The sequence below is a fragment of the Micropterus salmoides genome, unplaced genomic scaffold (genome assembly GCF_014851395.1).
Source record: "Micropterus salmoides isolate LMB-PRFRI ecotype aquatic unplaced genomic scaffold, ASM1485139v1 Ms_hic_scaffold_14, whole genome shotgun sequence".
NCBI lineage: Eukaryota > Metazoa > Chordata > Actinopteri > Centrarchiformes > Centrarchidae > Micropterus > Micropterus salmoides.
In genome coordinates, this window is record NW_024040485.1 from 2,495,385 (window position 1) to 2,521,374 (window position 25,990).

Sequence of the window (25,990 nt, forward strand, 5' to 3'; positions counted from 1 at the left end):
TTAATATTGCTGCCCTCCATCAGAGAAAAGGAAAGAAATGATTTATTTTAGAGCAGAAAGTAGTAAGAAATTTGAGGGTTATAACTGCTTAAAGCAGCAGTAAATGCATTTTGGCCACTAGGGGGCAGGAAAACATAAAAACCATGTGACAGGCACACAGCCCTGAGCCTCACCTAATGGCTAACATGTCAAAACTAAAGTCCTTCAAGTGCCAAATCTACCCAATATGTTCAGTCTCATGTACGTTATATCCTTTAATGAAGCCTGGAGGTTGTGCTAAAGTATTTGCAATATTTAATATTTTAAACTATCTGGCCATTTAAAATGGGCCTTTCTTTTCTTCTTTAATTTACTGCTCAACTCAAACTTCCATGGATTGTGGGCCACGCCAGTTAAAAAACACTAGTTATGGGAAACCATAAGGTTTGTGTTGCATAATATTTTAATGATTAATCGATTGATTGTTAACATGTCCAACAATCAGTTTGGGATATTTGCATTCCCTACTTCTGTTTGGTGTTGGATGGGTAGTGTACAGTGGCTGAAGTGCCTGACCAGAAAGTAAATGTGTTGTAAAGCCAAAACTTGTATCTAAACCAGGGCAAGAGGTTCTGTAAAGCTGCAGAGTTGGTGCAGGTGATTTATCAAAACTCTTTCCCCCAACATGCTGTTCAGTTTGGCCGTGCAGCCATTTACAGGCTGTTTCTTTAAACAGAAACAGCCTGTAAATGGTAAACATTTGTTCTGATGATGTTGCCACAGTTTTCTGCCCTTTCAGAGGCTGACCTCCCTCCTCAAGCAGTTCTGCATCACTGCAGTGCAGCAGACAAAATGTCCATCAGCAGCACAGTTTAATAGTGCGACTCAGCGCTTGCCACAAAAACATGTTAGACGTCGACTCCGAAGGAAGAATCTTGTTTGTAGTGTTTTAGCTTTTTTTTACTTCCCCAACACACACAAATACAATCTGCTTTGGCTAATATTGTTCCCAAACACGGCCGTGGCCAGTTTTTCCCATGTCGGCATGTTGTGGGGCTTTCTAATCGAGCCTTGGTGGACTCGGTGGGAAGCCGCGGTCAAGGGTGTTTGATTCTGTTAATTGCTTCTCTGGGAAGGCGGACGTGGGCAGCTTGCAGAAAGCAGGAGTGGAGGCTTGGAGAATGAAGGAAAAACTCTCCTGTTTCTAAATTAAATGTTGTCCAAAGGCACACACACACGGTGCTTTTTAAGCCAGCCACCTTGAAAATGACTTTGACCTCCAGCTGTTTTATTTTCTCAGTTCCCTTAATCACTGACGTCACATAGTCGAGTCAATTTTATTAATATAGCCCAATATCACAAATCACAACATGCCTCAGTCCTTAGACCCTTGATTCAGATGAGGATCATATCTCTATTCTTTTAACCTGGGATGACTGCCTGATTAAAATAAAATAATCCAACATTCTTTTAGTAATTTTTAACTAGTGATAGCGGACAGAAATGAGGGAGAGAGAAAGATACAACAAAAGAACTCAGACTGAGTTGAATCAGGGATTTTGAGATTCATGCTCAGCATCTTAAGTACTAATTCATGAGGGCAGCCCCTAATTTACATTTTTGCCCCAATATTACTGCCACAAAAATTCAAACTGACAAATAACCCACAGAGATCCGATTACATTTCCCTGTTCATCACATAGATTGGTAAGGCAAATGTATATCTTGCGCAGTATATCTAAAGTTTATGTATTCTCACCTGTCTACACATTAGACATTTTGGCCATGTTTTTAAATTTCCTATGCCGTGAGCAATTGATGAAACCCACAGATCCACTCCAATTTAAATTAGTGCATCTGCTAATGCACTTCTTGTTTTGGCTCCAGCATCCATTTGTGAGTCTTAATGCCCACATGTACAAACAGTTAACATTAGATTCTGCAACAAAGCAAATGGTTCTTGGATATTTCTTACTGTATCACAGCCTCTGAACTGTGGAATAACCTCCTTGTCCTTGAAATTCCCCTAAAAACTGTAAATCTGCAGTAAATGATTCTGAGCCTCTACTTTTCTTTTTCTTTTTCTCAATCAAAGCACAAAATACTTTTTTTAAAATTCTGCCTTGTGTTTAGTCTCTTTTGCAAGTTCTCCCACTTAGAAATCATGGAGGGGTCTGAAATTGTCATCGTAGGTGCATGTCCACTGTGAGAGACATAATCTAAAAAAAAATCCAGAAATCACAATGTATGATTTTTTAACTATTTATTTGTATGATACAGCTGCAAATAATTATATGAACACCTGTCTATCAGCTAGAATTCTGACTCTCAAAGACCTGTTAGTCTGCCTTCAAAATGTCCACCTCCACTCCATTTATTATCCTAAATTAGATGCACCTGTTTGAGGTTGTTAGCTGCATAAAGACACCTGTCCACCCCATACAATCAGTAAGAATCCAACTACTAACATGGCCAAGACCAAAGAGCTGTCCAAAGACACTAGAGACAAAATTGTACACCTCCACAAGGCTGGAAAGGGCTACGGGGAAATTGCCAAGCAGCTTGGTGAAAAAAGGTCCACTGTTGGAGCAATCATTAGAAAATGGAAGAAGCTAAACATGACTGTCAATCTCCCTCGGACTGGGGCTCCATGCAAGATCTCACCTCGTGGGGTCTCAATGATCCTAAGAAAGGTGAGAAATCAGCCCAGAACTACACGGGAGGAGCCGGTCAATGACCTGAAAAGAGCCAGGACCACCGTTTCCAAGGTTACTGTTGGTAATACACCAAGACGTCATGGTTTGAAAGGTTCCCCTGCTTAAACCAGCACATGTCGAGGCCCGTGATCAGTTTGCCAATGACCATTTGGATGATCCAGAGGAGTCATGGGAGAAAGTCATGTGGTCAGATGAGACCAAAATAGAACTTTTTGTTCAGAATTCCACTAACCGTGTTTGGAGGAAGAAGAATGATGAGTACCATCCCAAGAACACCATCCCTACTGTGAAGCATGGGGGTGGTAGCATCATGCTTTGGGGGTGTTTTTCTGCACATGGGACAGGGCGACTGCACTGTATTAAGGAGAGGATGACCGGGGCCATGTATTGCCAGATTTTGGGGAACAACCTCCTTCCCTCAGTTAGAGCATTGAAGATGGGTCGAGGCCGGGTCTTCCAACATGACAATGACCCGAAGCACACAGCCAGGATAACCAAGGAGTGGCTCTGTAAGAAGCATATCAAGGTTCTGGCGTGGCCTAGCCAGTCTCCAGACCTAAACCCAATAGAGAATCTTTGGAGGGAGTTCAAACTCCGTGTTTCTCAGCGACAGCCCAGAAACCTGACTGATCTAGAGAAGATCTGTGTGGAGGAGTGGGCCAAAATCCCTCCTGCAGTGTGTGCAAACCTGCTGAAAAACTACAGGAAACATTTGACCTCTGTAATTGCAAACAAAGGCTACTGTACCAAATATTAACATTGATTTTCTCAGGTGTTCAAATACTTATTTGCAGCTGTATCATACAAATAAATTGTAAAAAAAATCATACATTGTGATTTCTGGAAATATTTTTTTTTTTTTTAGATTATGTCTCTCACAGTGGACATGCACCTACGATGACAATTTCAGACCCCTCCATGATTTCTAAGTGGGAGAACTTGCAAAATAGCAGGGTGTTCAAATACTTATTTTCCTCACTGTACTTACAATAACAGTAATGGTGGTTGTTATTATTATTTTATTATTTATCTTTTATATTTATTTTTCATCTCCACCATGCCCAAATATTCAAAGCCATGGCAGTATTGTTTTGACAGCTGCACCATTAAATTAAATTAGAAATGTCTGGATATTCTGTTCATTTCCAACACTTCATTCATTAAAACATGCTATATGATGCCTGCAGGATCCTGTCTATAATTTAAATTATATGTCTGCCTGGTTGGACCATGTTTTCCTAAAACAATCACTTAATATTTTTCAAAACTACCAATCATCAGAAACAATCTCCACCTTTTACTAAGTTTGTTCTGGCCACTTTAAACAACACCAACCCACCTTCTATTATAGGTGAGATTTTCATTTTTTATATTTCATGTCCCTGCTTCTAACAAACAATAAGCATTTAATTTCCCCAGAACCGCCTGTGTGGGCAGACAGTAATTACATTGTTTTCCTCCTGAGACCCGACTGCCTACAGTCCATCTGTGACTGGGCTTATTGCTGCGGAAGTGATTTACTATTGCATTATTTTATCAATATAACACCTGCTTGGTCTCCTGCCAAGACTTTGTCATTTCCTGCAGAGTTGCCAAAAATGCTAAGTTGTACACAAGAAGCTTTTTGTGTGTGTATGGCTGCAAGATAAACAAGGTGGCTGTGGAATACAAATCAAAAGCTAATAGGGACCGTCTTTCCAGAAGAAAGCATCATTTGTTCAAATGCTTAAAAAGTAGACCCATGTTTACATTTTGACCTCTTGTCTGCTTGTGAGTAATGACTGACCTTTCTCAAAAGCAAAGGTAGAAGTAGTTTTAATTTGTTAAGGAGACCTTATTATGCTTTTCCATATTTTATGACTTATCTACAATGTTAGTGTTGGATGTTCATGTTAAACATGGCCAAAGCTTCAGATAATGAGGTGACCTATTATACTGCTTTTCCAGTTTAGTCTAGTTCTGTGACACCTGTATAGCTTATTCTGACTCTTCATGTAGGCCTTCATTTCAACCTCTATCTTTAAAGGGATACTATGCGATTCTGCATAGAACGCGCATTGCCATGGTAACCAGTCCTACTCTGCTGAAATATAGCAGCGTCTGCTGTCCAGGAGCATGTTAGCCTCAATAAGAGGGCATGTTTTTGCAGCACTGTAGAAGGTGTGACAACAAGCCTGACAATATTTTAATATGTATTGAAACAAAATACTTTTCTAAGCCTAAATCTAAGATTCGGAGTGTAGTTTATTTATCTGTAGGATTATCGAGAGGAACTTCAATAGTTACAATTAGTGAACAAACATCATCAAACGAATGACGTGTAAGCTCACAAACACAGCATCCAAAACAAAACAGAGTAAAAAACTAGCGAGTTATTTGAAATAGTTTGTACAAAGATACAGTGACTGATAAGAGTTGGGAAGCACAGGAGTGACTGTTTATCTCCAGAGCCGAAGTCAAAGCTAACTTTGGGGCTAACCTCCTTCACTCTTTATTCAACAGTTGGCAGCAACACACAGGAGCTCCTCTTTAGTCCTGAGAAGCTGAAGTCATTATTCAACAGCCACTGTAACTTCTACTGTACATTTACTGCTGAACAAGCCTTATTGCTGACCCGTTTCTCTCTATTCACTGGGACACCCGTTCACACACACCTGCTCCTCTACCACACACACTCTGACTACTGAGGCAAAGCTAACAAAGCTAATCAGCTGGGATCATCACAAACATGACACAGACAGATAAGACAGTAATACTGAAGCTGACATTACTCACCTGTCCAGTAGAAACAGAGCAACTCAGCATCGGTTTTCATTCCTTTCAAATCTCGTAGATTTATCCATCATTGGAACACTTCACAGATGTTAACAGAGGTCTTCCCCCTCGCCTGGTCATATAACTTGTTTCACAATTCCTCAGACCTTTCCCTCTGTGGCTGTATCTCAGTCATCTTCACAGCTATAGAGTCCCGTAATGAGTCTGTCATGTTCGAACTTACTGCTGTTTGTTTACGTTATCTCTACCACTGCTCCGAGCGTGCCACCGCCACCTGCTTTGTTTGTGCTCAATTTACAGACCCAGGGCTGTGTAGGAAAACCGGATTTTCTTTTTGCTCAGTGGAACAGGGATTTCTTTTAAATACTTTAACCTTATTTTTTGAAGCTTTGGCCATGTTAAACATGAACATCCAACATTATAACATTGTAAGTCATAAAATGTGTAAACGCGTAATAGGTCTCCTTTAAAAGAAATTCCTGTGAGACACAGCAACGTCTGCCTGTACCGCCCAGCGACAACAACAGCCTGGTAACATGCTTCAGGTCTTGGCCAATCAGAAGAAAGTGGACTTTGAAGGGGGGCCTGAAAGAGACAGGAGCATCTACAGCTTGTTTCAGATAGAGGCCGAAATGAAGGCCAACATGAAGAGTCAGTACAAGATAGAAAAGTATTTTTTTGAACGTTGAATCATGCAAAGCTGCCAAAAAGGAGTAACAGAACTACAATATAGGGCTGGAAATACAGTATAATAGGTCTCCTTTAAAGTGCTGGAAAACCTCTTCGGAATGAGGTTGGGGTGAATGGTTACGCAAACACAATGAATTCGACACTAGAGGCCACTGTTAGCATCTCGTCCCCTAGCATCAGTCAAGTTGATATCTTTTAACCATAGTAATTCCCTAATCTTGCCAAGTAGTTGTAGTTGTCTTAAACTCAACCAATTCTTGACAATAGACAAAACACTTACATGAATCATTTTTGTTAAGTCATATGGGGTGTTTTTTTAAAGAAAGGAAAAAGTGATCTTTTTTGTCATTAAGGTTTGAGGACTTGCTGAGCTCAGCTTTTGCAATTACCAATACAGAGTTTATCACCTTTAGATGCTGACACAAGTTTTTCTCAAGTATTTAGTATCAAACTGGATATTTAAAAAGAAAAAACATAAATGGTCCCTTTAATGCATACAGTTTACTCATGCCATCGTTTGGGCGTATATAATATCCCTCTAACTTAAAAATGTGTATTGTGTATTGATTTTCCCTCTAATTAATTTAAATGAAATAAGTTCAAGAAAATACCTTCATGTGTATAAGTAATATAAATATGGTTAATTGTGAACCCTGATTCAAATAATTGTACTGGCCAAAAGCACTGAGATATTCTGACCCTCATTCGTGAAGACCCCCAAAAAACAAAACACTTGTGAGATACTCCCACTATGTGAATTGATGAAAGTTGTTGTTCCAACATAGATCAAGAAGAATCCATAAATGAAATGTTGCAGTGCAGTGAGGTCAGTTGATTCAGAATCAGTGTGACTGAGATATCTTGAGGTAAAAAACGTTGTTCTCTCCTCGTACCTGCGTCAGTCCATTACAGTGCTGATTTAATTTCCATTGACTGTCTGCCTCTCTCTTCTCCCTTACACTCTTTCTTTATCTCCATCTCCATGCAGTAATTGGTAAGCTGAGCTGAGCTGAGATGAGAATATACAGTATGCAGGATTTTAACTCATTCTTTTGCTTGTCGGTGCAAGACTCATTCCCCCAAAATGCACCACAGAGTGCCACAGGAAGTCATTCCTGCCTGTGGCCATCAAACTTTATAACTCCTCTCTTTAAGTGTCTGACACTTAGTCAGTTATTAAACTAGACCTTATTATCTATTTTCTGTGCAATATTACTACCTGTTTAATAATTAATGTGCAATATTCTCTGCTGCTATTTATTCACTAGTACTTTTTGGTTCACCATAAGTAAATATTAATAATGTAAATATTGTACATACCCACACTCCTTTTATACTCTTTATCTATCTACCTTGACAAGTGTGCAATTGTGACAAAAGAATTTAATTGAAACATTTCTGTTAATATATTTATTTTGTTGAGGAAAACAGACTGAAAAACTATTTACTCATCATATTTGTTGAGAAAAGATTTTGTCATAATTGTTTTGAATGCAGATTTGTGAAGCGATCCACTGTTTGGCATCAAGTGTTTATCACGTTCTGACCATAAATAAAAGTTTAACCACACAGTTAATCATCTGGTTTTCACTCAGGAGCAAAAAACAGCCTTTAAACTTGAAAGAAATAATGATTTGACATTTAATAAATAGTATTTTTTTAGCATAACCTGGCCCTTAACCTCATTTGAAAGAGTGTGAGATATTTGAACTAAGTGAAAACTATTTTTGAATTTTTTTTCTATTCTGTGTTTGGAGTTGCACATGCACAAACAAGATATATAACACAATTAAGGCCAAAAATCATAATATGACCTTTATACGTACAGGATATAAGAAAAACAAGTGTGATAGCAGTTCTGTACACTTAGTTATAGAGCCTCATTTAAAGAAGAAATGTAATTTGATTTATAATCAAGCAATTAGTCAGTCATAAGAGGAAAAACACAAATTGCTGGTTCAAGCTTTTCTAATATGCAGATTTGAAGCTTCATCACATCAATATAAAGTAGTTGATACTAGATAGAATATCTCGCCCACACATTTTCTGCAGTGTTTCTATTTCCTGATGTAGACTTATTGACCCCACACACACACACACACACACACACACACACACACACACACACACACACACACACACACACACACACACACGTCTTATTGAGGCTGGTCTATACTCTTTTATTTGATTTCGCCCTTTTTCCAGCTGCTCTGATTGATTTTTTTTTCAGTCTCTCCTCCATCTTCAGTCCTTCATTCTTCACACTCTCACTCTCTCTCCATCCATCTCTCTCATATCCTGAAGGTTTCTTCGTTCTTTTTTTGTCTCCCTGTAAATGTTATTACACTCTAACTCTGTCATCCCCCTCTCTCTTTACAGATACTTTGTGTGTGATATGAAGAATTGATTCTTGACTTGTAGTTTTAATGATGCAGGCTCATTGAGCTTCTTCAAGATTCAGTGCAATGATGGATAATTCTGCTGTTTTTGGTCCTTTAAACGTGACTTAAAGCTGGGGTAGGCAATATATTTCAGAAGCATTTTTTGTTATTTGTTGAAATTATCTTTACATCCAGACAACAATCAATAAATCAGACACTCAAATGAAAAAATCCAGCATCTGTAGCTGTCGCAGGACTGTAAAAAGCAATCATTGTCAATCATTTAATTCTGTACTTGAAAATGTGTTTTGTGGGTGTGGCTTTGACCGATTTCTTTCGGTTGGATACTTTTAAAATCGAGCTGTTTCTTGCTGTTTCTCCAGCGTTGTCTACCCCAGCTTTAAAGAGACTAACTCTGAATGTTTGGATACACCACCACAGCAGATTGTGTTCATGTCCTAAAGCTTTTATATGTGTTTTCAAAGCACTCAGTGTCTGCTTTCTTTGTCCTGCTGCTCAGGAAATCATGCAAGGATGAGTCTCCCATTTTTTCTAAACTGTCTGTCTCTTCTCTGACAGGGCGGGGCACCCCACCACACCTTCAGGGGGGGGTCAGGAAGGTGAGGAAAACCCAGCAGCGCTGGCAGAGAGCTGTTTCAGGGAGCTGCTGGGCAGGGCAGCCTATGGCAACATGAACAACGCTGTCCGACCCATATTGGTGTGAGTACCTCAACGTCAGCAAAGATTGCAACGTTGTGTCTGTGGCTCAGAGATGTTTGCGCAACAGAAATTACCATGTAGTGTTCAAGTTACAGGATGTTTTAGCCCATAGAGAGCCTAAGTCCCTCCCTTCTGCTTCCGCCCCATGGGATCTTATTTCTAAAAAAAAAAGTATATATGGTAGTCAGTGGTGGAAGACCATTTGAATTGTGCCCTGAATTACACATGCAGTCTGTCAATTTGAAAGATAATTTTGTCCATCAAGAAAGCCACACTTTGTCGCAAAACAGTAAAGTAACATGTAGTTTTGTGTATAACCGCTCATTGTGCTCAATCTCTCTCTCCTGTCTCGCACAACATACGTCACCAACATGTTAATGCTGTAATGCTAGCTAACGTTCATTGCTTGGTGGTTACAAGCTAGGTAACTTCTCCGAAATAATGTCCCATGGTGGTCAACCAGAAGGGGAGAAGCTGAGGCTCTCGATTACCTACAAACAACTTGTTCTTTAAATTAAAGCTAGCCCTTTTCTATGTTTTAGACATCTGACAAAAATGTCCTAAATCTGCTTGCAAAATCCGTAATAAACATCTGTCTCACATACTAATGTTAAAGTTATTTTTATAAAAGTTACCTACGGATCCTTTAATGCCAAGTTTTTTTTTTTTAAATGAAGGCAATGTACACAAAGACCACCTTCTCACTTCGCAGAAACGCTGTAGTACTGAGATTTACAACCGGCTTTATTACATGTTAGAGTCATGACACAGACAGCAGGAGAAGTGACAGGACAGCAAATTTAGGACAGTCTCCTAAAAACACACACACATGGACACACCTCCATACAGACAACACAATACATGCATACAGAAAAACAGTTGCCTTTTTCTTCTTCCGCATACATACATTTTCTCTCACACAGTTTGCCCGCACGCACACACGCTTTAGTCACTCTGTTTCAAACGCACAAATACACAGAAATGCCGTCTCCCAACACAGAGGAAATTAAATGAGCTCTCTTATCACGCGGGTGGCTGTGGCAACGCAGCACACCGTCGCCACCCTGCGACTGTCTTCCCCTCCTGGGATTTAAATATCCTCGTTGCTGCTCCTATTGGCTGCACTGCTCCACCACTCAGCCTGATTCACATAAATTGGACAATTACCGAGTGAACAGCGGAGCCCCGCTGAGAATTTCTCTGTCACAGTCTGTTTCTGCTCTATTGGGCCGCTCTGAGTGCAGGCTTCACTTTGGTCCTTTTAAGGCTCATGCAGATATTTAAATAAGTGGTGTTTAAGGGGCTAGCAGTGTGGCTCCAGGGATGGTGATGTCATTCTTTTAGTTAGTATGATGGTCTTGCGTGAGAATTCTAAATGAGTATTAGATGAATTGCTAGTCAATTCTGTTAAGACATGCATGTTCTTTAGAGCACATACCCTAATGACATTGGCAGTCCTCTGACTTTTCATTTAGCGTCACAAATCCCCTTTCCAACAGTGACTGAATGTGCGTTATGCCCCCACCTCGCCATGCAGACTCTGTGTGGACTAGTTCCAGCTCCCGCCGAGTGAACATGGCAGCCGGGACCAAACACATCATCCAAGACCGACAGAGGCCAGTTTGACGAGAGGGAATACAGTACCGAGGTGGTTTTCTTGCCAGGTTTGGGTCTTGGAACCCCGGGACAGGAGTCAGCTAATAGGACCGCTAGCAGCCTGGCTAATTTTAATCGAGCTAAGTAGCTGCAGATGAAGACAGAGAGTTAGCAGCATTTAAGGTTTCAACAGAAAGTAGATCTGTCCATCCAGAAGCGCTCTAATGTTAAATCACCTCGGTACTGTATTCCCTTTTGGTATTTGAGGACCTGTTCACTGGGAGGCTGCTGAACTCTGAACACTGAACTTTCATTGGCCGGTCGCCCGTTCCGGGGCCTCTACCCACCATCACTCCCTGCTGGGTCCCCCGCCAATGGCCATAAACTTTACAAACCCCCCCGGCCTGAAAACCTCCATGGCTTAAGTAATATTAGAAGTGTAACACTAAAACTCCCTCAGTACTCCGAGCTCCAAAAATTAGAAAGATTTTTATTGGACGCTAAAGTAATACGGCCCGAGCGCAGGAGGATCATGAGTCATCAACATTTTAAAATCGTTTTCCAGGAACTGTCAAACTCTAAAATACCATCAAGAATACCTACAGAACAACATTTTTTTATAATTGTTTGCCCAGATGCTGATGAATTGGTGACTTATAGTGCAAGGCAAATGCAATAAAAACAAATTAACATCGATTTTGATTTCATGGAGAATTTAACATCTGTGGGGTTGTTATCAAGGTGATGGATACTGTTTGGTTCATTAGAGTTCCTGGCCTCTTTCATGTCTCTTTTGAACCATCCATCCTCCTGGTCCAAAATATATGGTATATTGTTGTTGTCCAAAGAGTGTCTCTTGTCCTTCAGTCCAAACATCTTCAAGTATCTTCAACCACGTACAGCTGCCCTTGATTTTAACCTTCCTACATCAAAAACTAAACCATTCTATTGCTTTAACCAGAAGATAACCCTACAGATGTGCTTTGAGATTAATGCTATCATAGCATGCTAAAAGTTTAGCCTGCACCACTAAAATGCTAAATGTTAAAATGTCACCATTCTAACTTTATTCATGCTAACATGTTAAATCTTCTAAGTTACTTTACATGTTAAGTTTGTGCATTTATGTTTACCTGTGCTGCTTTTAAGAACCCAACATGCTAAATGTTATGCTAGACTTAGCATGTAAGTGTATGTAGCATATGTGCACATGCTGAATATTACCTGCTAAACATATTACGTACGTAATTGTATGCACGTTTACAAGTCAGACTGAACAGAGAGGGGTTGCTTTAGGAGCTGTTAACATTTGTCATGCCAGTTACAGAAATATGTCTAGACTAAACATTGCATGCTATGCACTCAAAACTTTGCAAAAAACAAATTGTTTAGTATGATAATAAGCTAACACATTAGCATGTTTGCAACTGTTTGTACTTGGTGGACTTTGACTATAGCTACACACAGTATATTATTCTACCTTTATAATAAAGCTGCATTAGATAGTTTAATCTTGGTGTGTACTCACATAGTCCTGAACACACACACAGACACACACAATGACTGTTTTTCTTAAAGTAGCACTGTTTAATTAGCAGTATTATGACTCGAGGCCCTGATGATGAAGTTATAAAAAATGTATTTACTCTATAATAAGCTGCCCGTGCTATTATCAGCTCTCCAGTCAGAAAAAAAAACAAAAGTGGAAAATAACTATAGAACAACTTTGAATGAATAGGTCCACTTCATCACCTTTAATCAGTGTTAACTGAGTTGACGAAGAAACTCAGTTGGTACAGAGACCAAAGAAGAAGTGTTCATGCCAACAGAAATGAAAGGCAATGATTTAGCTGATTTATTCGACTTTTATTATCTTACCTACTTAGACACTACTGGTTACAACAGCGGTTTCTAACGATGATTTGGACACTATGCTATTTTGGCAGCCGGGCTTCCTATTCCCAGTCTGTCACTGAAATATCTCAACATTAGAAATATGTTGGTGATTCCCTGACCTCACCTGTAGAACCACCATGAGGCTTTTCAGGAAATTTGATTTACACGTTCATGTCCTCAGGATAATTGTAATGCACTTGGTGATTCCTTTTCATCTAGTGCATCAGCGGGTCAAAATGTAAATGTTTTCATTACTTGACCAAAAAAAAATCACCTACAATAATATATATATATACTGAGGTCTGTTTATTTAGGTCCGTGTAAATTAGCTGATAACAGATTTGATTTGATGAAAAAGATTTGTACTCTTCCATCAAACTCAATGGTACTGTAAGTAATTTACATTGTACTTTTCAGGCTCTTGGCTGATAATCAGTAAACACGACTTTTATTGAGTGCAACAGTAGAATAAGCTGCAATTCACTTAAATGTTACAAATAATCAATAGTAAGGCGCCTGAAGGTCTGAGCCATAATGGCCTGACAATTTACCCCATGTCTGTCACAACCGAGTGATATAAAGTACAAAGAGTGAAGAGAAAGAAATGAATGCAATAAGAGACAGAGGAAAAACAAACAAATGCCTGATAAGTCTCGGTTGACATTAAGCATTTAAGTTTTGGGTGGACACAGCACTTTCCAAAATGTTTTGATTTACTTTTTTGACTATAATTTGAAAGCGGTTTCAGTTTGCTTGAGTTAATGCGCAGAATGAAGAGCGACACAATGCGGTTAACTTGGTGCTACGGACTTTATCTGAATGTTAGTGATATACATTTACTTACCTGATATCCTCATCATCCTCTCTGATATTTCCTCCCATGCTTTTTTAATCCAGTCCCAATAGGATCAGGGAGTAGAGTTAAAAAACTCTGAAATAACTTGGAGATGCACAAAACGAACATAACAAATCCCATGTGTGGAGGACGTTGTGGTGTTTAGGGTCAAAGTTCAATTCATGTGAGGCAGTAAGATTGTATAAAATTTTGTATAAAATTATTCGTAAAAGTTTATGGCGTCCTATAGACGGGTTTCTGTCCAACGTCATCACTGAGATGCGCGCGCAACTAGGGGGTAGAAAGCAGCACTCTGTCTTCGCGGCACATCAGTTTATACAGCATATCTAGCTGCAGTGTTGGGCAAATTACTCAGAAATTGAAATTACTTACTTTTTACTTATTACTCATTTAAAAAGTATTAATATTACTTTATTTAGTACTGGGTATTAAAAGTAAATAGTCACGTTACTCGTTCTGTTACTTTCAAACGCTGCAGCCCATCCTTAAAAATGACGGGAAACCTGTTCAGCAGCGCATTTTTGAAATGAATCCACTTCAGGAGTCACTGCAGCCTCTCAGACCAGAGGATGCTGTATCATATAAGCTTTGGATATAGGCTATTTACAATTAATAAAAAACAAAGCAGGTCCCTCCCGACATTTTTACTGATTGCGTATTCATAACAGCATAATTTTTACGAAGTATATAACATTTTTTAACGCCACTGAGATAAAAAAAAAAATCAAGCAAGCGTCTCGACTTTTGAACTAACATTACTGTTTTGCACATGTGTTTATCAGAGAAGTATTAGGTGCTTTTACAAAACACAAAACGTTGCTTAACGCCACTCTGTCCTGCCGAGTGGATGCTTCACTGGCAGTAACGTTAGCAGCTGGAGTTTTTTTTCACGTTTCTTAGCAGATGCTTCAATACAATATTGTTTGCAGTTGAAAGCTTTTTCCTGGTCTCACAATGTTTACGGAAGACCATGTTCTTTGCATCTCTGAGTGTGACACAGCTATGTTAGGCCTAATGACAGTACTAACAGCTGTGAAAAGAACGCCTCTCTCCCTCGTTATTCCTTTAGCTTTTTGGCTAGCAGCTGACTTAAACATTACATCCGGTGTCGCTGACCTGCAGCACGATCGTGCATGTTCTATTAATATACGAAATGAAACACAAACAAAACTGATTCATCTCTGAAATGGCAGAGGCGCGCATCCGGTAGTATTTGTATACAGGAAACCTGTTTATAGGGCTGTGCAATATGACTAAAATCTCATATACCGATATAGATCATTTAATACCCTAATAACGATACATATCCAAATATAGAACATTTTTTGTAAATTTCTCTGCATCATGGTGGGTATGTGATTCTGGAGAAATCCAACACCATTACAAATACCATGATATAGAGTGAACAACAAAACAAGAAGTAATGTTACTAATTTTAGCTAGGCTGTAGGTTTGCAAACTGGCGTTACTTGCTGCTGCAAAGCTAACATGAGAGGAGGAGCCGGTCCCAGAGCAGCACAGCAGCGCCAGATACTGGAGATACTCAGCTCTCCTGGTGCTATAGCTAACGTCACAACAACAGGATGACTTGGTGAACTAGAAAGTATTATTGCTTATAAAAACATAAAGACAAAGCAAAAATACATCTAAGTGCACATCCAAGGAGAGGACAGCTGTCTGTGACGCTACCTCAGTGTCCTGTAAGGGACGAAAAGCTTATTCACTGTGATTTAGAGTTCCCAGAACTGTACAAACACCACATTAAAATCATAGCTTGAACTTGGCATATAAACTGGCTCATTCCAGTTTAATTTGTTTAGCCTAGTTGTTAGACTGACACAGCAGCCCTTCATCCTTCAAATTGAATTATTTCATGGTGTTTCTGTTTTAATTGATGGTAATTTAGACTTGTAGTGTGTTGTCTGTGATTGCTGTTGCTAATTAATTCTCGTGAGAGCCTTCCCAGAAACCAATGACGCTTTGATTGATGGGATTTCAAACAGATTGTGAGGAAACAATGAAAATCAACACCTCACTTTCTGAGTTTTATGTAACATTTCTTTATGACAATGAACCGTTGAAATGAAAAGCTTCCCAGTAACTGTATATCAGAATCAGTCATATAAAATAATATATACCTAAAACACCTTTTTATAGTCTTGAGTCAAAGTGACAAGATGTAAATAAGTTGGACTGCAGCAACAGTAACCAACTGCTGCTTGCAAATTTGATCAGGGAGCAAGCCTCTTAATGCTGCCATTAACAATTAATTACATAATATTACTGTGGCTGCTTGACATCTGTAGGGCCTCTTCAAGAACTGAGCTGTATTTAATAATTTTTTCTCTCCCTCACTTTCCTCCAATTTGTTTCATTGGTTTTCTTTTTCCCTCAGAGCTCTTTCAGTTAATGTGTTTAAAGCTCAGTGTCTTTTCCTCTTCATTTTCCTCTTTTCTCCTTCCTGAAAGCAGTCCTTGTGCTAACCTCACATTTACATGACCCTCTCATTAGTGCTCTCTTTGACTTTTCAATGACCTTGGGTCAGCAGGTAATGCCAACACAGTAGGGCTGGACCCGAATATTCGACCGTTGGGTACACATTCGATTTCAAATTTCCATCCATCCATCATCAACCGCTTATCCTGCTTACATGGTTGCGGGGGGCTGGACCCAATCCCAGCTGACATCGGGCGTGGACAGGTCGCCAGTCAGTTAAATTTCCTACATTTTAAAATTAATCAGTAAACTGTAGGTTGTAAAAAAACAGCAACACAATGAACGTATTTAAAAAAGCCTAATTATATTAGGCCGACTGTAGAAGAAGAGCATTTTGTCGCTATAATTAAAACTGAAAGTTCTGCTACTGAAAATAGGCCTACGCTCATCCCGTGCGCTCTCCGCCTGGACCCCCGCCCGCCTAAACTATTACCGGATTCTGCTATTTTCACTCTGCCTCGCTCTTCCGCTGCTCAATATCCGATCCTTTAAACCTGCAATAAATATTCCTCCCTTTCTTAGTCCTGCACCTGGGTCTGCTAGCCTTGCCATAACAAAGGGGCGATGCTTCGATTATTCGCTCTTAATTACTATTGAAGCGTTGAAGCTCAAAAAATAACATTCGGGCCAGCTCTAGTGTCCAGTGGGTATATCAGAGCTTTTTAGATGAAAACAGCTGCCTGCTGCTGGAAACACTGAGACTGAAGGAAAACTCTAAATGAGCTGAAAGAGGCTTAACATCTCTGTAGAGCTGCTTTTGTGTCATTTATACATACATTCTTTGGCTTTTGAAATCCTCACCATCACTTTGGTCTCTAGGAACTTGTGAAGGGCAGTATTTTCATTTATTCATTTAGCTGAGGCTTTTATCCAGAGTGACTAAAAATTGCTATGTATGTAGGAGGTCGCACGCCCCTGGAGCAACTAGGGGTTAAGTGTTTTGCTCGGGGACACAATGGTGTTTCACAGTGGATTCGATCCCAGGTCTTATCCATTGCTCCATCACCCCCCAGTAGTCCATAGTTTTAACATTTTTTAGCCAACATAATTCAATTGAATTGATTGATCTAGTGTTAAGGCAACTGTGCTGCAGTCAGGTGTGTTTCCACAGTCAGACAATCCCACAATCCTTTTACCCAGTGACACCTCCTGTCCTCTCTGACACCACGTCAGCACTCGTCTCAGGTCTGACACCTGACACAGGAGCTCTGCAGAGCACGCGCACACACCTACCTTCAGCTTCCAATAACCGATATTAAAGAGGTCTGTTGGACTTATTGTGTCACCCTCACACTCTCAGTCTGATACTGTAAATGAGTGTTTGTGTTAGGCAGCATCTTCCCAGCGTCCCCTCCAGCTCCAACCACTGACTCGCTGGCACCATGCGCCCCCTGCAGGTCAGCGCCACATCTGCTGGTGCAGTGACAGACAAAGAAACTGCCACGACTTCTGTTGCGGTTGTTCCTTTGTAAACCCAGCGAGTGGACATATTAGAATGACTGAGAAAGACAGAGTGCTCTTTAATTTTTCTCTCGATTAAACAGCCGCCCTGCTTCTCATCTGTCTGTCTGCGTGTCTGTGGGTAAAGCCAGTTCTCCCCCTGCAGAGCTCCAGCAGGAAGGAGGAGGAGGAAGAGGGAGTCTTTAGACTATAAATAGCAAGGATTGGGGTTAACAGGGTGGGGTGTTTTGGGGGTATGGATTGACGTCATGTTGGTGAACTGTTCTCATACAACCAGCTTCCAGTCCTTGTTATCGATGTCCTCTGCTCTTTCCTTTCTTTCCCTTCTTCCTGCCTTTCTCTACTTCTTTCCATTCTTTTTTTTCCTGCTATCCTTCTTCCTTTCTCTGCCTTTCATTCACTAACATTAGTGTCAATCCTGACAGACTGTTTAAAATGGCTGATGTGACAGTATGTTAAAACTGAATCATCCTCGAATGCTTTATCATATATAATGCATGGCTGGGTATCATTTCACATGTTTCAGGAGATCCTCTTACTGTAAGAAGGTGGGTGAATAAGTCAATCTCCTGCCTGCCTTTGTGTGTTTGCGCAGACATAAATAGCGGATGGATGTAATAGATGAGTTTACCTTGAGGCTGCAGGTTGGCTCCCACAGAGATGAGTAAATCTGTCGTCATCCACCTGCCGCTTATATCATCATGTCTTCTTCAACACCCACATGATGTTTTATAAAACCTTTGGCCTCATGTAGATCTCACCTCTGTGGCTTCAGCTCAAAGTTAAAGTTTAAGTATATGAGTTTACTCTTTATATTTTCAAAGGTCATTGTTGGGATGTCTCTTTGGTTTTTTCTTCATGTTTTAATTTTTTGTTTATCTGCTCCTCCTCTGCATTTTCTAATTATATTATATATATATATATAAAAATATTTTATTTTTTATATTATATTTTTATCCAAGAGTCTGCTGCAGGCAGTGCAACATGATTATGGTTTAAAGGATATTTATGATTATTTTGCTCAATACTGCATGCTATATCCTTATGGATCGAAGATTTATTTGTTATAAAAACTCAAACCCTGACATCTGACAGCTCTACACCTGATGGTGAAAAATATGGATATTGCGGATATACTGTAATTATATTGGTTTATATGTCGGCTGAAAAATGAAAGATAGGTTTAAGTTCATTCAGGAACATAGTTGTTTGTCGTTTGGCTCTCTGATTGGGTCTTGTAAGTCATGCAATGTAGAAACACGATGCTGCTATTTGTAGCATGCAAATAACACTTGTAGTCTACACTTGTACTGTGTATGTTGCCGTATTTACTTTGTCACGACTCCCAGTCTGTTTTCCGCCTAACTCCCGTGTTACATTCATTAACATTCCCAGCTTGTAATTGGTCCATGTAAAATAAAATCTGGTGTGGTTCTTTGTCTGTAGTACGTGAACGGCCACTAGATGTGCGTTTTCAATCTTCAATGTAGACTGAGATCAGCTCTAAATGCTGGTGTGAACGGAGATCATATATGTTTTAATTCTCCGTTTGTAAACTAAAACGGAGTAGTGTGGATAGGTCCTGAGATACTGTGCAGAACACACTCCCAGGCCTCTGGCAGAGGACCTGAGCTTGAGGATGACACATACCACCCTACAAAGTGTTGAGAATGGGATTTTTTTTTTTTGGTCTAAGTAAATATTGTAGTCTTTTTAACATCATAACCGGGACTCAGCACAGACCAAGGTCCTTTAAATTAAATGATAAAACAGGTTTTGTACAGACTGTGTTGTGATATTGGGCTATATAAATATAATTTAATTGATTTGCCATTGCCTTCCAAAAGGAATCATGGTTAAAAGAAACCAGCATTGACTGTTGGTAGGAAACAGGAATCAAAAAGTGGACTCATGCAGCCATTCACTCCGTCCTTGTCAGGAACGTAAATGTCTCACATTTGATGAGGAGTGCAGGAGTGTCTGTCAGTATATGAAGTGCTTTGACATCATTTGTAAGACATGATGTCAACTGGACAACATATTCCTCAGTCTCATTCCTTTGAAATGCAACAGACATAAATGTGGTGAAGTCAGACACTGCGGTATTGTCTGTCAGCTCTGAACAATAACAATACTGTTTCTGTCCTTGTCTGTCTCTCCACACTTTAATGCCACTGTTGATTGGGTGAGAAAATTAATAATTTACTATTTTTCTTCTGTCTTCAGTCACCTGGACAACCACCACCTGTGGGACCCCAATGAGTTTGCTGTTTCCTGCTTCAGAATCACCATGTACTCCATCCAGGTACATTACACACACGTTACACCTGAATTAAATAGAATTTAAAGTACTACATCAGCATTACTTTAAAGGTATGTTATGCAACTTTTTACATCGGAGCACTAGGTTAGCCCTGCCCTCGTATTTCTGGCTCTCGCTCAAGTACCTGTCAGTCATCTTGACGAGCTGTCATCCCACCCCAGACTTGAAGTCTGCAGCGTCCCTGAAGCTTCCACAGTGTTACAAGTTGCCTCCTGCTTGTAACAAAGAGAGGAAGCTTACGCAAACATAAGCTTAATGGTTTTATTGTAACAACTAAACATAAACTTCAAGGCAGGAGTGTCATGAGTATAAAATGTAGTGAGTGCAAAAGGAAAAGCTACATAATAGGTAAAAAATGAAGAGCTGGCGTGTCCCAGGGGTGGTGCATAGTGCCGTGGGAAACAAAAGAGAGAGGGGGCAGAGTTGGCTGAACAGGTGAGCCACATCTCCTGACGACCCTGTTGACGCCAAACCAGCACAACACAACAGACAGCCACAGGGTCGTCACAACAGGCAGATGGAGAACACAGCTGATCACTGTGTTTCTGAGACCCACTCTCCTTTTTATTTTTCCTGTGCAACTACTTCTGCTGATGCGATTCTTGGGGTCCTTGTTTTGCTCTGAATTCTGCTTTTCAGAAGGTCTTTCATCCAGGCTGCATAGCGTCATAGTCCCACTGGCTCCCATTAAACCGACGGATCAATGCTGTTGTGCGCCAGTACATGTGTTCTGTTAGTGCGTGACAGGAGTTTGCAGAGTTTTGTCTCTCTGATCTGTCTGGGGGGGGGGTTGGTCTGTCTGCCAGTAGACGGGCATGGGCGTCTGTTTGATCTTGGTAACATAAAACAAACGCACCCTGGGTTTGTCCTACAGAGACACGGTTGAACATTCTGCTTTCAGGGGGAAACGACCGAGTTTGGACCATTTTACAAGAAAAATCTAAAGCAGCTGCTGCAGATGATCTTTGCATTTCGAGGTCATCTGAAATATTAAAGTTAAACATCAGGATTTGTTCTTAAGGGTTGATTTCTAAAGCACGAATGCTCAAACGGTTGCAAAAGGTGAAATCCATCAAAGAAGGGGAGATGCAAAAAGTGATTTCTAGATGTACTGCAGTCATGTCACTTTTAAAGGGGCTATATGTTGTTTTTCAATGAAATCACTTTAATAAATGAAATTCTTACTTTCTTTTTGTCAGTGAGCTGTAGCCGCACTTAGAAATGAAGGACACGCCTGTTATTCTGCTTTGAATGTGAAGGCATCTGGTCAGGATGTAGCCCTGTGCGCGCACCCGCATCTCTCTCTACAGCAACAACACCACCACGGCTAAGGAAATGCAGTCTACTAACACCACAAAACAAGCGGCTCCCAGCAAAACACAGACTCCAACATAAACTCCACGTTATGATAAAAGCAACACAAACGTTTTATGTGCTGAAGCCCATCAGGCCAAACATGATCAGATAACGCCGGTGAAAACAGTCATCATCAGAAAGGGTGGAGTCGCGGAGAGTCACGTTAGCTCGCCGGCTAACTCTGAGCAGTTACTAACGTTATCTGGTGAGAAAACTTTTAACAGAATAATCACAATATTGGCCAAATAAGTGTTTGCAGTTTATAACGTAACCACGCATGACATGATTATAAACAATAATAGAAGCCTGTTGTTGCCAATGGAATATGTGTTTGGTAGGCCTATGTCTAATATCCTTGTTTATATTTGAAAAACAGACTGTAGCCTATAATTAACATGACTTACTGCTGAGTTATATATAAAATCTCTTTTGCAATTATCTTTATGACTCTACATTATTTAACTTGCTGTGTACCGACCAATCCAGTCCTTCTTACCTGTTGAAATAACTTTAATGACCAATACAACCCATGTAATGCAGAGAGTGATTGCAGCCTCTACTTATTGACAGAAAGGTAGATTCTGCCTCAAAATGACTTGATTTCATTCAGACGAGTTATATTTGACAGATTATACCTCACCTAGAACTTTTTACCTCTTAAAATACCTTTAATTGGCCAAAACAACACATAAAATGCAGTATTGAACTTGCCAGACAGTGATTGCAGCCTCTACTTATTGACTGAAAGGTTATTTCTGCCCAGAAATGACTTGATTATATTCATGAGGGTTATATTTGACAGATTATAAAACCGCAATTATCCCCCTTTTTTATGTCTTATATAATAACATATTTTTTATGACATACTGACCACCAAACCAAAAATATCCCCAGTTTTCATTTTAGAAATCTGATCACCTTATATAATATTTTGCGTTATAGCTTTCCACTTTACTTCACCAGCTAACCCGATCCACATTTCTATCCTGTGTACCACCGTTATTATGTCAAAGTGTCGATTTAGCCTGCGAGAAAGGATGTCCAAATGTGGAGCGATTAGTTTATATTAGCCTTGATGCAAGACAGGAGCAGCCAGCTAACGTACTTAAGCACGGATCCACCGCTATTTGCTTTGTTACGTTCAATGTAGATTGAATTTAGAGCTCACTAACCGTTTCATTATCATCTAAAACATTTAGCTGTGCTGAAACTACATATTGGCCCTTAAAAAAAAATAAAAATCCAAAAAAACCCTGAAATATAACAGGAAATATGGCTTTTTTTCTGCTAAGAGAAGCACCCACTGGATTCTGCTTGCCATAGTATGTTCACTTTTCAAAGATTTCACCCATTCACATTCACCATCCCCCAATCTCTTTTGAAGTACTGTACACTGACACCAATTCCACCAAGAAGTCACTGGAGTTGTTAATTGATCTGACAGTGAGCATTTGTTACTATGTCTAGAAGATTGCAAACCAAGTTGCTGCTTGGCCCCGTTCAGGGTGAAAAATTCTTTGCGTAAAGATTTTCTGAAATACTTGCAAGTAAAAACTTCAACACAGCTCTTGTAAAACATAACATCTTACAGGACTTTTTGGGAACTATTCTTATATCTTATCTTATTCTGTCATGCGGAAGAAGTTTCTTGTCTGTGTGCTAAATACATGTAGATGGATTCAGCATTTAGCATATAGACTGGAAAAGGGAAAACGCCTAGCCTGGCTCTGTTCAAAGGTAACAAAATCCACCTGCCAGCACCTCTAAAGTTCACTGACACTTTATGTCTTTGTTTAACAGCTGCAAAAACATTCAAGGAGTTTACCTGTTTAAAGTCCATTGACCAAAATGTTGTGACGGTATAAAGTTAGTAGAGGTGTGCGACAGGGTGCTGGATTTCTGGTTCCTTCTCAGTTTAAATATCTAGATAAAATAATACAATGTTTACTTTACTTTACTCTATTGTTGTTCCAAATATGATTAGTGTTGATTCACCTTAAATCCTCTCTGTGTCTTTGTCATCATCCAGGCTCAGCACTCCCACCACGTCATCCAGCAGGTTCTGAATCACCTCGACACAAACAACAAGAACACACCGCGGGTCAGAGCCGGCATCGTCCAGGTCCTCCTGGAGACGGTGGCCATCGCTGCCAAAGGCTCAGTGGGTGAGTTGCAGGACCATACTGGTTCCCACTGCCGGACCAGTTCCTCAGGAGATGATAGAAGAAAAGACTACATGTCATCTGTCACTTCATTCATTTGTTGACAGAAAATGAATCTCCAAAAATTCAGATAATCAATTGATTAAGTCCTGTTCAACCATTCAAGATGTGCTGCTTTTTTCTGTTTTATATTAGTTTATTGAGCTTTCAGCACTATCAGGTTCGTTATAGGTTCATTAAGACAATTGCCATTAAGAACAGTGAACTATTTTGCTGGAACAATAAAACTCCAGTACTAAATAGACCACAAAATTTAAAATAGGCTAAGGTTTTGTCTATTCAACACGGCTCCCAGGGTCACAGGGAAACCCGTCCACCCTGATAAGGTGTTTTTACATTCCCACTGAGGTGGCTTAATATATTTAAAATTTAGTTTATTTAGATTACTTTGAGGAAAAAAATGAAACAACTTCGTTAATTTGATGTTTTTTATTGAATTCTTCCAACCTGTGTTTTACTGCCTCTGCCTGGGGGGAAAACAACTTTCCTTCTGGGTAGGAATGATCCAAGAGTCCAAAAGAAGTGATGTGTACGCCTTTGAAAGTGAAAGCCCGACTCTGCCCAATCTGTGGCTCGGTACAGTATGACAGTGTAGTTAGATTTGTGAAGTGAATATATAGAGCAGTTTCTACAGCCCCCCCCCCCCCCCCCCCCCCCCCCACACACACACACACACACACACACACCTGGAAATTAACAAGCATCCTGGGTAATCACAATGTATTTATGTACACCAGAAACACAAAGCCAAAGTGTAACGATACAATAAACTGACTACAAAATTACCTAGACTCAGAATACACATTATATATACACGGTAACATTCAGATTTTTGGAATATTCACATTTACTATATTTAATTTCATGATTTATATGATATACTGTATTGGTCTGAATATAAGACCTGCCTCCCTTTTTAAAGACTCATTTTTGGAAAAATACTTTCTGAAGACCAAATCTTCTTTTTATAAAGAAAGTAATTTTATTTGAAAAGAATTCTATTAAAAACACATTAAATAAAATATAACCAGGAAGGTTGTTGTTTTTAACATATTTTTAATAAAATGGTCACATTCAGATTACTGCTAAATAAAATGTACAATGTAATTTAATATTATATTTAAAAAGATATTAAACGTTCTTTTATTTAAAAGGTGTTAAAAACATCAACTACCTTGGCATCATAACTCCTCCTCAGCTGTTGGTTAACTTGACCTACCTTCAGTGAGGAGAGCAACATGCGCTTTGCCGATATTTGGCGCCATCTGTTGTTATGGGTGTATATTAACATTTAAAGTCTTATACCCACAACATAAGACAAGTTTCTAGGGGGAAAAACTCTTATATTCCGATAGGGCTGCAACTACCGACTATTTTTATGATTGCGATTAGCGATTAGCCTTTAAATTAAACCTGAGGTTGTTTTAGGCATGTGCTAATTAACAGTCAAGACAATAAAATAATTTCCGCTTTCAAATATGCATCTTTTAATGAACGTTTCTGCTGCAGCAACAGAAAGTTCCACTAAAATCACATCCTGATAAGCAGCTGATCTGCTGTTTAGTGATGGAGCTTTCACGCCAGTACTGCAACCCCCCGGGGCGAACTGACCCTGTTTACAAAGAAAGGAATAACGTCATGCATTTCAGTTGCCGAACTGAGGGAATCAATAATAATGAATTTGTAGTAGACAGCGTTTCACAACAAATATAGTTTCCCCAAACTCAACAACTCACAAAACGCCGTGATTTTTTTAAGGGAGTTTGAGGCGGATAAGCCACCGCCTCACGCACAGAAGAACAGTTTTCTCTTCTTTAGAAATATGAAATTGTCCGGTGTTGTCTAATCTTGGCACTTGGCAGCAACATGTTCTCCAGCTGAATGTCGTCATGAGCGATGCATCGTTTATGACTCTAAAGTCAGGGCATGTCTGGAATGTGAACGCGGATGTTGTGCATCATAATTATGTGCTACTCACAGCACCATTACTGTAACAATCAATCAAACTGACCAACTGTATAGAAAACGTTTCATCTTATAACGTGAAGTAACACGGCTTTAATGGGGTGTCTTCATCATCCACAGAGACACGACGTTACGCGCCTCCTCTCCAGATGCTCCTGTGTTTCCAGGAGAGCTCCGCTTTGCTGCAGTTCACGACCTTTCTGGCTGAGTGAAGAGTGAAATGCTGCCACACAGCATTTCACTTTAGGTTGTGGAGGTGTTACTGCAGCTCTGATGTTGTTTTAGTAACGTTACTGTTCACATCACTTTACTCTGTTAAGCTGACGGTGTCGTTACGGCCCGATGACGTCATGAACAAATCGATTTTTAAATTCTTGGCAACAAATTTAATAATCAGTTTTTGTCGACTATGTCGATTAGTCGTTGCACCCCTATATTCGGACCAATACAGTACAACAAGGATTTTCTCCGAAAAAATAGAAATCTCTTTTTTAAGAGAGTCCTGGCCAAAATTGCTGGAAACTAATTCCAGCTCCATCAGATTGTATCACAAT

The 25,990-nt window shown here is 39.8% G+C and overlaps 1 protein-coding gene across 2 annotated transcripts in view; it reads left to right on the top strand.

Annotated features, from left to right (window-relative positions):
* efr3a (EFR3 homolog A (S. cerevisiae)) overlaps nucleotides 1–25,990 on the top strand; it is a 171,573-nt gene that overhangs the window by 107,109 nt on the left and 38,474 nt on the right. For both annotated transcript variants that reach the window (XM_038717238.1, XM_038717237.1), the window contains 3 exons: nucleotides 9,125–9,265; nucleotides 19,797–19,875; nucleotides 23,279–23,414. In XM_038717238.1, coding sequence (XP_038573166.1) covers nucleotides 9,125–9,265; nucleotides 19,797–19,875; nucleotides 23,279–23,414 — 356 coding nt within the window. The remainder of the gene's footprint in view (nucleotides 1–9,124; nucleotides 9,266–19,796; nucleotides 19,876–23,278; nucleotides 23,415–25,990) is intronic.